Raw genomic sequence first — 12,810 nt, 5'->3', positions numbered from 1 at the left:
AAGTGTCTGAAACCTAGTTATAGAATAAATAGGAAATTAAAGAATTAAGAGTTATCTTAAATTTGAGTAAGGAAATATGTGTGTTGTAAAGAAAGTCCCTGACTAGCAAGAAGAAGGAAGGCCTTGAAAGTAATGAGTCATAAGGCTAGAAGGAATGAAGTAGAGAAAATGTCTGGTTAAAAAAATAACTAAATAATGGGAAATTTCTAAGAAGGGCTCTGACCAATAGGGGTGACTGCAGATGGTTTTAAATAAGACTTAGGCTTTGTCTACACTGCACTTTCGTTGGTAAAACTTTTGCCATTCAAGAGTGTGGAAAAAACACGTCCCTGAATGACAAAAGTTTTACAGACAAAAAACACTGAATGTGGACTGTGCTTTGTTGGCTCTTGCTCTCTCCCTCCGCCAAAGAGCAGCTACATTGGCGCACCTGTTAGCGGGAGGGCTGTGTCACTAAAAGGTGTGTAGTGTTGACATAGCCAGAGTATCTTCGAAAGAACCAGCATGGCCCTTTCTACCCCCCTTATCAATGTTGCCTAAAAAATTAGCACCTATGTGAAGCCAGGTGCAGTGGAAAAACTGGTCAGCAGAAAGGAGGGGAAAAGATAGGGAGGAATGGCCTTGAAGAGAAAGGTAGTTTTAATCCAGACAAGATTTTCAACTGTAATTAAGGGTGAACTGTCTCAAAAAGTTTTTTCACTTGTATCGATAATTCGCAGTGACATCACTTGTTTGATAAAAGGCATAAAAAAGTAAACTTTTAAAGGGTTCATTGTGAATACCTGCATGACCAAGTTGGAGCTGACCAATATGTGTCTAAGCATCCCTGGGTTTAGTCCGTTTCTAAGAATCTTGATCAAATGCTTATAACTGTTTTGTTATTGTTTGGATGTAGTAAATTGCTTATTAGTTAGGCATGTTTAGCGCAATTGTATAAATACCATTTGGCCTCTGGATTTAATAAAAGAATTTATGGTTAAATTAGTGTCGTAGTAAGACACTAAGTATACATCATAATTCCAACACTAGTTCATTACTTTTCCACTTTTGTCTTGGATATAAGGGCAGAACCTGTCAGCCAGAATTACCAATTAATTTCTGTTCAGCAGTGGAGTATTTTCCTTGAAGCAGCATTAATCTCCCATACAGTAATCGAGGGCAGACTGCTAACTCTCATTTGTGGTGATGAGTAAAACGCTTTCCCTAGCATAGGCTGGTAAGTGATAATTCTCTGAAACTTTTATTTTTAATAGACGGTATTCCATGCCTTTACTGTTGGAAAGAACCTTCCACCTGTGCATTACAAGGGTAACGCCCTTGCTGTCCTCCGCACAGCTCCAGCGCCTCTGCTTATGCTCCCCCAGGGCCAGGAAGCAGCAGCGGATTGAAATTAACGAGCCTCCGGTGCCTTTGGCGCCTGAAGCCGCCACTGCTGTCAGTCGCGCTCCGCGGGCGCCGGAGGCCCGGCGAGCGGGCAGCTTTGATGCGCTCGCCCCACATTGCTATGGGCGAGATGCCGGCAGGACTGGAAAGCCCGGCACACGCTTGTGCTCCCGCCGGCCGGCCGGCCGGCGAGGATAACACCTCCCCGCGCAGGGGCGGGGCTGAGCTGGGCGAGCAGCAGGCACCGGGGGCGCGCAGGCTCCTCCGAGGGGCGGATCTCGCTGCAGAGCCCCGGCATCGGCCGCGCGCACCCGGGAGCGTTTGTGTGCAGACCCCGAGCGCCACGCGCGCGATGGAGGGGGAGGGGCAGCCCCCTGCGCCTCTTCGAGGTGAGCGCGCAATGCCTGGGCGCTCGCGCCGCCCTCCTCCTTCTAACTCAAACGCGAACGTACAGCCCAGGGCAGCCGCTATGCGCATGCGCAATGTAGCCTCGCTCCTTCCCCGGCAAATCCGGCCTCGTTCAACTTCCGGTTCAAAGGACCCCTGCGCTGGCGGAAAGCGGCCGGGCGGGCTGGAGAGTCCAGCGTGAAGCGGCGGCCGGGCCCGGGCCATGGAGCGGTGAGCGCGGCAGCTGAGCGGGGCCCGGGGTGAGGGAGGGCCTGGCTCGAAGGGAGCCAAGGCCCCAGTCTGCTCGCCCCGCTGTCACGGTGGCTTCGCTTCTCCCGCCTCCCCTGAGGCGTTACAGCCCCCGAGAGCCGGCGAGCGCGGCCCTCCCCTCTCGCCTGCTGGCTCGGGGCCGCCTTCGGAGCCCTCTGCGTCGGGGGAGCAGTGGGGGGGAGGTGTGCATGGAAACGCCGCGGGAACCGGCTCTCCCCCCCCCCCCCGCGCAGACTTCCCCGAGAGGCTCTGGAGCGACGGCAGGTGGTGGGGGACAGATCAGTTACACAGAGCCCGGGGGGTCCTGTGAACAGGTTATAAAGCCAGAAAAGGCTGTTGTGCTGTCTGGTCTGACCTCCTGCGTAACCTGCGCCGGGCCACGGGACTTCTCCCAAATAAATCCTGCTGCCTCAAGTCCAGTTGCTCAGGTTGAACTAGAGTAATTTTGTGGGGGAAAATATCCCTCTACACTGTAACCCCTGGTAAATTGTTGTAATGGTCAGTTAGTGCGCACGCTTTTAACACTGGGGATCTTTTTAGTCTGAACTGGTCTAGTTTCAACTTCGAGCCATTAGATCAGGTGTCTCAAACTCAAATGACCACGAGGGCCCTATGAGGACTAGTACATTGGCCCAAGGGCTGCATTACTGACACCTCGGCCCCGCCCCCACTCCATTCCTTTCATGAGGCCCCGCCACTTCCCTATCCCTTCCCCAGGGGTGCAGGAAAGGGATGAGGGGTGCGGCAGGGGCTCAGGGCAGGGAGTTGGGGTGTGGGTTGCAGGAGGGATGAGGGGTGCAGCAGGGGCTCAGGGCAGGGAGTTGGTGGGTGCAGGAGGGGTGAAGGTGCAGCAGGGGGTCAGCAGGGGATTGGGGTGCAGGAGGGGTGTGGCAAGGGAATCGGCAATGGGTTGGGGTGCAGGAGGGGTGCGGGGTATGGCAGTGGGCTCAGGGCAGGGGGTGGTGGGGTGCAAGGAAGGGGATTAGGGTGCAGCAGGGGGTTCAGGGCAGAGAGTCGGGTACAGGGTGTACAGGCGGCTTGAGGAAGGGGGTTGGGGTGCAGGAGGAGTGCAGGGTGCAGCAAGCAGCTCAGGAAAGAGGGTTGTGTGCAAGAGGGGTGCAGGGTGCAGCAGGTTACTCAGCAGGAGCTCAGGGTACAGCAGGGGGTTGGGGTGTGGCAGGGGGCTCAGGGCAGTGGGTTGGGGTGCAGGAGGGATGTGGTGGGGTGCAAGTGTGGCAAGGGGCTCAGGGCAGGGGGGTTGACTGCAGGAGGGGCTTGAGGGGGTAGGCTCTGGCCCAGTGCGCACTGGGGGCAGGGCAGGCTGTGCCTGTGCTGCTCTGGGAAGTGGTTGGAAGGTGGGGGAGCAAGGGTACAGGAGCATGTATTGCTGTTGTTTCAGGCACTGCCCCCCAGCATCTCCCATTGGCTGGAAATGGGGAACCGCAGCCAATGGAAGCTGCTGAGGTTGGTGCCTGAAGTAACATTAACACATGCCCCTGTGCCTCTCTTCCACTACCTTCTTTCCACTTCCCAAAGCAGCTTGGAGGCAGGGCAGGAGGGAGCCTGCCCTGCCCTTCGGTGCATGCTGGGCCAGAGCCGCTCTAGGTAAATGCTGGGGGATGGTGTGGGGGTGGCTGTGAGGAGCTCACTGCCATAGAAAATAACTTTGCGGGCTGCATGCGGCCTGCAGGCCGCATGTTTGAGACCCCTGCATTAGATCTTGTTATATGTTTTAATACAGATAAATGCAATGTCATACATTTAGGACCAAGAATGCAGGTCTGTATTGTGCAGATCAGGGACTCTGAAAGGAGCTACTAGAAGAATTTCAGGGCTGGAAAATCTGCCTTACAGTGAGATGCTAAAGAAGTTAAATCTAGTTTATCTAGGAGAAGGTAAAGAGGTGACTTAATCATGGTCTACAGCAGGGGTCTGCAACCTTTCAGAAGTGGTGAACCGAGTATTCATTTATTCACTCTGATTTAAGGTTTTGTGTGCCTGTAATACATTTTAATGTTTTTAGAAGGTCTCTTTATATTAGTCTATAATATATAACTAAACTATTGTATGTAAAGTAAATAAGATTTTAAAAATTTTTAAAAAGCTTCATTTAAAATTAAATTAAAATGCAGAGCCCCCTTCCCTCCCCCAGCCCCCGACCAGTGGCCAGGATCCAGGCAATGTGGGTGCCACTGAAAATCAGCTTGCATGCTGCAGATTGCCTACCCCTGGTCTACAGATATCTATATAGGGAAGAATAATCTGATGATAGATGGGTCTTAAATCTGTCAGAAGAAGGTACAATGAGATCCAGTGGTTGTAAATCTGAGTTTTTCTAGCTTCAGCTAGAAATAAGATAACTAATCAATAGAACACCGTATCCATGGACATGCTGGATTCTCTATCTTTTGAAGTCTTTACATCAAAACTGGGTATTTTTCTAAAATATATACGATAGCTCAAATAGAAGTTACTGGATGAGGTTCTTGGGCCTATGTTATACAAGACCTCAGACTAGATGGTAGTCTGTTCTGACCTTAAAATCTGTTAATCTAAGTGAATCTCTATGCTACCCAATGCATGTAAATTGACTTCTGGGGCTCTGTAGCCTTGGCGGTTTTCCACGTAGATTAGGAACCCCAGGCACATGAGATATTTTGGACCCTATGTAGAGTTAAGCACTGCACAAGATTTCTGCTGAAAGTGAAAACTAAATCCTTCTGTCTCCTCAAAACACTGGTCAACTTCTTGTACGTATTTGAAGTTATCTAGGAAAACATACAAGAAGTGAGATCACTTCACTATTTTTTTTATTTTAAACTTCCTAGTTCTTGAATACATCAGATTTGCTTAAACTGACCCAGAAAAAAACTGCCATACTGTAAGATCAGCAAGATTTGGAATTTCAGGCAAATTTGTTCCGTTTTGCTGAGGATAGCCAGTCTAATTTTGACTATGAAAGAGACTAGCATCTGCCTATAATAGTATTAGAAAGAGGGTTTAGTGCAGCTTAGAGCAGGTCTACACTACAAATTTATAGTGACATGGCTGCTGCTCTCCCTTAGCTTAACTCCTCCACCTCTGTGAGAGGTGGTAGTTATGTTGGTGTGAGAAGCTGCAGGAGGTGGTAGTTATGTTGGTATGAGAAATTATCCTGCTGACATAGGGCTGTGTACACCAGCCCTTACATTGGTATAACTATGTTGCACAGTGGTGTGAATAATTCGCACAAATAATTTTATAGTTTAGACCAGGTCTTAGTTTCAATTTCTGATTTGTGGGGTTTAAGAAAAATTATATATTCATTTTGAAGAGGAAACAGTCTAAAACAATTAAAGTTACTTAGTATTCCATCTGTAGTGTCTCTAAATATTATATAGAACATTTGCATAAGAAATAGATTTTAAAAATTCTTTGCACAAATGTGCCATGTTAAGGCTTTTTGCACAACTTTCCCAAAGTACTCTGACTAATGGCTTAAACCATGGGTGGCCAAACCGTGGCTCACAAGCCCTCTGCCGCTTTTTTACAGTTAAAGTGTAGCTTGTGGACCTCACCCCACCCCATTTCTCTGCCTACCAGACTGTGGAACAGAGCTTGGGGCTTTTGTCCTGCAGTGGGGTGGTGGGGCTGGGTGCTTGCCAGAGATGACTGGTGCCTGCTGACAGTGGGGCAGTGGCAGATTAGCCACTGGGCCAATGGGGCCTGTGTCCAGGGGTGCCCTTGTGCCCGAGCCCACTCCGCCTACCTGTGTGGTACTCCTGCTGGGGATTGGGATCAGGGCCCAGGGGAGCTTGCCCTGCTCTGTCCACCTGCCTGGTGCTCCTGTTGAGGCACGGGGGCTTCCCCTGTTCCCCAGCAGGAGTGCTGGATGGGGCAAGCCCCCGCCCCCTAAACCCATTTCTCTGGGGGGAGAGGCAGGGGGACTGCAGGTGGAAGGGGTGGGGAAGGGCCCCCACATGCTCTGGCCCAGGGCCCTACAAAAGCTTAATCAGCATCTGAAGTGGAAGGGCACAATTTAAAGGTTCAGCCTCCCCTGCAGCTCCAGTCATGTCTCCCCCGCCCATGCCCACCTGTTATCCTCATTGGCCCCTCCTTGCAGCTCCCAGGTGTTAGCTCTGCATAGAGAGGGAGTAGCAAATTGCTGGGAACTGCAGGGTGGGGCTGCTGCTTTAGCTCTATAGAGAGGTGCCCCTGCAGCTCCCAGCTGTTTGCTGCTGCCTCTCCTCATGGCCTCAGCTTCCAGCTTGCGAGCTCTAGCAGCTGCTGTTCAGGGAGTGGGTACAGCGGTGGCACCATGTGACTGAGCAGGGACAGCAGACCCTTTCACAAATCTGGGGGAGCATGTGACCCCCATGTGCCCCCCCATTTCCTCTGGCTTCTGCCCAGTGGGGAAGAGGGGTCTTAGGGTTCATCCCCATGGGGTGCACCTTCCAGGGCTTGGGACTTCAGCAGGAGTGGGGCTGAAGCCCCGAGCCCCGCATTCACCTTTCAGAGCTCAATCCCCGAGACCTCCATCCCCGCATGGCAGAAGTCCCAAACCCCACCACGGGGCTGAAACCTTGTGCCACAACAGTCACCTTCCATGGGGCTGAAGCCGCAAACCCTGAGAAGCACCTCCCATAGGGCTAAAGCCCTGAGATCCCCTTCCCTGCAGGGCTGAAGCCCTGACCCCCAGCAGGTGTGCCTTGGCTTTCAGACTTCTGAAGATTGTCATATGCAGCTTGGATGGTCAATAAGTTTGACCACCCTGGCTTAAACACTGCAGACTCAACAGCGTTATGAGAATCAAGTGCTCCACAAGAACTTTTTATATAAAGGCTGTTGCTGGATAGATATCAGTATTTGGAGTTCCATTTTAAATTTTTTATTTTTTGATTTTTTTCTTTTTAATTGAATTTTTGAGTTAGTGCCATAAAGTTACTGGCTACAGTTCTCATTGTTTTGGGAAATGTAATCTGAATGTGTTTACTTAAAGCAACTATTTTCCTATTTTGTAGGAATGAATTTGGAGAGATGTCATCCACACAAGATGTGGACATGACCAGACCTGTTCGGAAACAGAGCGCTAAAAAAAGAGTTTCTAGTATCCTTTTTCTGTCAAGGTTTTTTTCTGCCTGTTTTAAAGGGTATAAAAATTGTGATTGCTGAATGCAGCAGTTAACTTTTTGTGGGTTTGAGTATAGTAAATGAAGACTTCCCAAAAATGGAATTCTTGTCAGGTGAAGAGTACTGTAAAATGTATTCCTTTAATTTCATGCACATTTGAAGTCACAAATTTCATTGAAGTATATGTTAAAAATCTAATTTCTAAGAACTTTATACCTACTGTTTTAAAAGTAACTTCTATAACTGAAAGAGTTTACTTTTTTACTCTTTCAGTTAATTTGCTTGTGCACTCAACAGCAATTTGTTTCACTGTTTCCCCTATGTAGTCCTTCAGTTTTACCTCATGCTCGCAGTAGGATTTCATAGAGGAAAAGGAGGGATATTTTAAAAAATGTGATTTTATAAGCACAAAGATTGATTGGGTGGGTGGCTTTGGGGTGTGTGAAGCTCCTGGAACATCTTGACTCCATATTTTATTTTTAATTTGACTTGGTTCTCAGTTAAGTCTCCCTTCAAGAACTCAGTGAAACTAGAAAATCCAGGTTAGTTTGATTTGGAAAATGAATATTATTGTGTATTTAGCAGCATACTACACCATCTTGCCTGTGTAGCAGAACTTTTCCAAGTGATTCTTTAGGACTAAACTGAAAGACAGTTGTATATTTACTGGAAGACAGTTTTGCAGTAATTTGTGTTTTGTCTTGTAGAGTTCCCCTAGCTCCTCCATTACATTTGTTTTAAACTTCAAAATATTTTCTAGCATCTAGGCTATTTTCATACTATGCTTAGATCAGGGATTGAATAATTAATTTATCCATGACAGGTGGGAAGCTTCTGCAAGAGTGTATATTGGCATAAGTTATCAATTTCTGCAGAATTGAATGGTTTGCTTTCAAAAATAGTTTTTATGGTTGAGAGAACAATTTTCTATGTGTGAATTAATGCAGTAATATTTTCCTGAAACTGAGAGCAAGGGAGTCTGTTGCTGGTAGCTGTCCTAAGCAACTACAGAATAAAACTAACAAGACGCTGGTCCTGTTCAGAATTCTGAAGAACAGCAGGGAATTTAGTAGGGAAATTGACAGGAATCATGCGAGTTTCATGCTGCTTGGCAAATCTAGAAGCAATCACACACTGGAGTTATGTATTGAGTAAGAGGAACCACAAAACAAATTGAGGAAAAGGTAGAGGAGAAGAGAATTCTTCTCCCCCACCCTCTCCAAAGCAACTAGCAGGCTTATGTGGCTAGAGAGCAGATGTAGAAAGCTTTTTTTTCTTCTTTCTGTGAGGGGTGGAATTTCAGATTAAGAAGATACATCAGCCTTTGGCTAGAATGTAATACTACTAATACCCTCCTCAATCTCAGCACCTGTGGGTCTGGAATACTTCCCAGAGGGTTTCTTCTAGACTCCTCACTGTGAGTCTCCCTCCATCCGCACACTCATCTTCAGTATCTACCTAAAGTTGTTAGGTTTAACCTTAGTCCTCTAGCTATTAAGTCTGTGGCAAATATTTCAAGTTTATCTAACAGGGACTGTCTCTTAGCCCTGTTAAATTTAGTGGACTAGATGTACATTCCTTTTGGTATCTTAAGGATTTCTAAAGATGCTATTAGCAGAAATGGTTCATTTATATTATTAATCACTCACAATAGTTTTGTAATGGACCTGAGATGGAGCTTAGGGCATTCTTTCTTAACGTGTCCACCAGTTCTTGCATCCCTGGATGACAGTCTTGGTAATGGAGTATCAAGAGGCCAGATAGTTCCCCGAACTCCAGGGTCATTGCTTCGCCAGTCTGGTAAGTCGTTTGGGATTTTTTATTTGCGTGCGCCCCACCCCCTTCCTTCTCCACTTCCATGAATAGTAAATTGTAGTTTGTGATTACATTAAATGTTTTGTTTTCTATATTTTTATTTCTCACTATTCTATTTTACCTCAAAGACTTTATTCTGTAATTGTCTTAAAGTTTGTTAAGGCTGAGACAATGTTTCTTTCTGTGTAGCAGCAGGCATACTGACAAAGCCCATATAATAATAGTAAAGATAATGTTACCTAAACTTTGAGAGAGACACAGTTAAGCTCTTTCCTTAGTTAACTGAATGTAGGACTTCATAAGTACATTTACAATCTCAGTTACTGATTTTTTTTTTTTTTTTTTTTTTCAACAGAGCTCCATAGCTTTAAACTTTCTTTTTAGAAAAATATTGTTTTGCTTTTCAGTTACTTCACAAACACGATGTTCCACAAAGCAGCTAGATATATCTACCATCCTGGGAACAGGAGGGAAATCGCCTCAATTTACACATACTCCTGGATTCTTTGGCCATCTGTCTATGGTATGAAGATTATAGGGCATGTGGTTCTCCCTTCTTCGCTCATATGAACCTTATGACAAGGTTTTATTTTATTGCTTAATATTTTCAGATTCCTATTAATTGTACATTTTGAATATTAGAAAATGGTAATGTCGCTTGCTTATTAATATATTTTTGCTTATGTTTTGTATCAAGCTGCGTTAGGATAACTAGTATTTAATTAAACACAAAAAATATAAAGTTTATTTTTTTAAACAAAACAACCCTAAATGTTTTGGATATATAAACTTCTCTTATCAAAACATGTTTCATATTTACAACTAAACTATTAAAGGAACGGAGGGATTGATTGTAGTCAGGGAATTAAACTGATTATGTAAGGTCAGCCTGGGAAAGCTTTCAATATGCACAACTGAAAGTGATTGAAGCATAAGTTCCCACTCACCAAAGTCTCTTAAAAATGAGACAACAGTCTTCTAAATTATTTAGGCTGACCGTCAAATTTAAAACCAGTAGGTCTCATCCCTCCCTCTGCATTTGGCTAGAAGGCAAAAAGGCTAAGAGAGAAGAGAAGCAGTAGGAATAATGTGGGAATGGAATTTGAAAAACAGGTTGGAGAATAGCAAGGACCTATGTTCACATTTCAGGAGGTGCTTAACATACTGCCATGAAGATGATGATGTCTGATTCCCTGTCTTCACTGGTTCAGTGAGAGTATCCTTCAGGATCAGGGAAAAGACCTAATGGCAAATCAGTGGGACCTAGTGTGTAGTGTTGGTGATGGTAGTCATGGTGATGATTATTAGGATGCTTGTCATTGTGAGATGGTGATAGCTCCAGTCTCTGTCACTCTCAGCTGGCTTGCTGCTATGCTCATCTGGGTAAGTTACCACATGGTCCCCCAGAAATAACCAAAAGGAGTGATCGTCATGTCCCTTCAAATGTAAGTATTTTCCTTAGTCCTTGTTTGTACTGGGGCTGTCAAACTATTAAAAAAAAAAATCATGATTAATTGCGCTCTTAAACAATAATAGAATACACCATTCATTTAAATATTTTTGGATGTTTTCTACATTTTCAAATATATTGATTTCAATTACAACACAGAATACAAAATATGTAGTGCTCACTTTATTACAAATATTGGCACTGTAAAAAAACAAAAGAAATTGTATTTTTCAATTCACCTAGTACAAGTACTGTACTCCAATCTCTTTGTCATTAAAGTTGAACTTACAGATGTAGCATTATGTACAAAAAAAACTGCATTCAAAAACAAAACAATGTAAAACTTTAGAGCCTACTTCTTGTTCAGGCAATCACTCAAACAAGTTTGTTTACATTTGCAGGAGATAATACCGCTTGTTGTTTACAATGTCACCTGAAAGTCAGAACAGGTGTTCACATGGCACTGTTGTAGCCAGCATCACAAAATATTATTAAAATACTATTTTTGTTTAACATTTTTACAATGCAAATATTTGTAATAAAAATAATATAAAGTGAGCAATCTGCACTTTGTATACTGTGTTGTAACTTAAATCAGTATATTTGAAAATGTAGAAAAACATCCACAAATATTTAATACGTTTCAATTGGTATTTTATTTAAATGTGATTAAAGTTGCAATTAATCGTGATTAATTTTTTAATTGTGATTATTTTGAGTTAATTGCATGAATTAATCCGCACCTCTGGTTTGTACACTGTCTCATTTTGTTGCTGTTCCTAAAACATACCTTTTTATCATAACCTCACCTGAAGCCTTGAAAAGTCCTAATGAACAATTTTAATTCAAACTGGTTTATGTCAGTTTTTGGCTCGGCTCTGCTCTGCGCGCACGCGCTCTCTCTCTCTCTCTCTCAACGTGCTTGTAGGTTAAAATTATTCTGCTGTTTTCACCCATTTCGGACAATTTAAAACTTCAGTCCAAGTTACGGTTTGACATAATACAGTTTAGGGAGAGAGGAGGATATGTAGTTTAAGAATGAGTGAAATTTTTCATCCTTCCCATTACATTAGAAAATCATATACATCCAGACTTGTACCTTTTTAAAGGCAAATCTGTCGTATCTAAAAGCTGAGTCATTTTTAATTTCTAGACGTACTTTGCTTGTATCCATAAGAAATAATCATAGAATGAAGAAGCTTGAAAGCTCCTGACAGTTTAAAATTGCCTTTATTTTTCCCTATGTTGTTCTGTGTTGTGTTTTAGTTGGATGACAGCAATTGGACAGCTGCACTCACACCTCAGCATACAGGAATGTACACAAACCTAGACTTGTCCAATGTGACAGAAGATGTCACCATGAGTGCTGTTCTCTTGCGTGAGGATGATCCCGGAGAAGCTGGTGAGATGACTTTGAGCTTTCACAACAAAATAAAATGAAACAATTATTATTTTGTGCAATTCTTAGATGTATGTTCCACTTCCTTATTGTAATGTTTTTCCAGAATGTCCTTGCCTGACTCTTCTCCTCACCCCCACCCCCTTCTACTTGCTGTCTGGAGACGATACTTTGTGAGTTAATCATTGAGAGAAAAGAGACTTCTTTAGAACATGGAGTCACAAATAGTCTGTCAGTCCTAGAGATGTAAGGTGTAGAACAGCTGCATCTTATGGAGCTAGGCACTTTTGGTGTATTTTTAAAGCTTTCTCATACAACCAGCTCTATAGCAAAAGATGTGGTATAATTGCTGTGTCCTTACGTAATTCACTTTCTTAGTTGCAGTGGTAAGTTTTCATGACATTCTGCAGCGTATGCATAGTTCATGTAAGTGTCTGCATTTTATTTTCATCATGACTGTGCCAAAAAAGAGCTGCTAATGAGATTTTATTGAAATTGAAATTATTTAGGCTGGCCTTCAAACTTAAAACCCGTACTATTGAAAAATAGTACTTTGTATAGTTCTTGAAAATGTCGAATATAAATTTATCTGTTATCAGGAGAATTTCTGTGTGTTCAGTTTTCAAAGTATGGCATGCTGTCATGACTCTTTTTTCTTTAATGTGTTCTAGCTACTATGAGTATGTATTCAGATTTTCTGCATTCGTTTTTGAAGCACACTTCAACTACCATTTTTGAACTTGTAGAAGAGTATGAGAATACTTGTAATAACCAGGTAAATTGTTGTAAAAATTTCACATTGTATTTCCTTTCATAAGAGGTTGTGTTGCTGAAACTAGGGATGTTTTTCCTTTCTGACCAGAACTGCTAGTTAAATTTTACAGTTGGAAGGAGTTGGGCATTTTGTTTGTTTACAAGTAACGTACAAAATCCTGCTCCTCTGAGCACGAGAACCAGAAACAAAAGGAGTAGTTTCTTAGCTTGCAACCCCAGGCCT

At 43.9% G+C, this 12,810-nt stretch overlaps 1 protein-coding gene across 3 annotated transcripts in view; it reads left to right on the top strand.

Annotated features, from left to right (window-relative positions):
- The first annotated feature begins 1,915 nt into the window (after positions 1-1,915).
- The window catches only part of NUP107 (nucleoporin 107), a 46,883-nt gene continuing 35,988 nt past the window's right edge, over positions 1,916-12,810 (top strand). The window contains exons 1-6 of one of the 3 annotated variants that reach the window (XM_030548777.1): positions 1,916-2,001; positions 7,041-7,126; positions 8,860-8,949; positions 9,372-9,487; positions 11,681-11,816; positions 12,485-12,588. In XM_030548777.1, coding sequence (XP_030404637.1) covers positions 1,994-2,001; positions 7,041-7,126; positions 8,860-8,949; positions 9,372-9,487; positions 11,681-11,816; positions 12,485-12,588 — 540 coding nt within the window. In that variant the 5' untranslated portion in view covers positions 1,916-1,993. Of the gene's footprint in view, positions 2,031-7,040; positions 7,127-8,859; positions 8,950-9,371; positions 9,488-10,113; positions 10,410-11,680; positions 11,817-12,484; positions 12,589-12,810 lie in introns of those variants that run through there. The other 2 variants (XM_030548779.1, XM_030548778.1) reach the window with 2 other exon arrangements.

This window comes from Gopherus evgoodei, chromosome 1 (genome assembly GCF_007399415.2).
Source record: "Gopherus evgoodei ecotype Sinaloan lineage chromosome 1, rGopEvg1_v1.p, whole genome shotgun sequence".
Classification (NCBI taxonomy): Eukaryota; Metazoa; Chordata; order Testudines; family Testudinidae; genus Gopherus; species Gopherus evgoodei.
The sequence above is the reverse complement of the archived record's forward strand: the minus strand, read 5'-3'. Positions and strand labels throughout refer to the sequence as shown.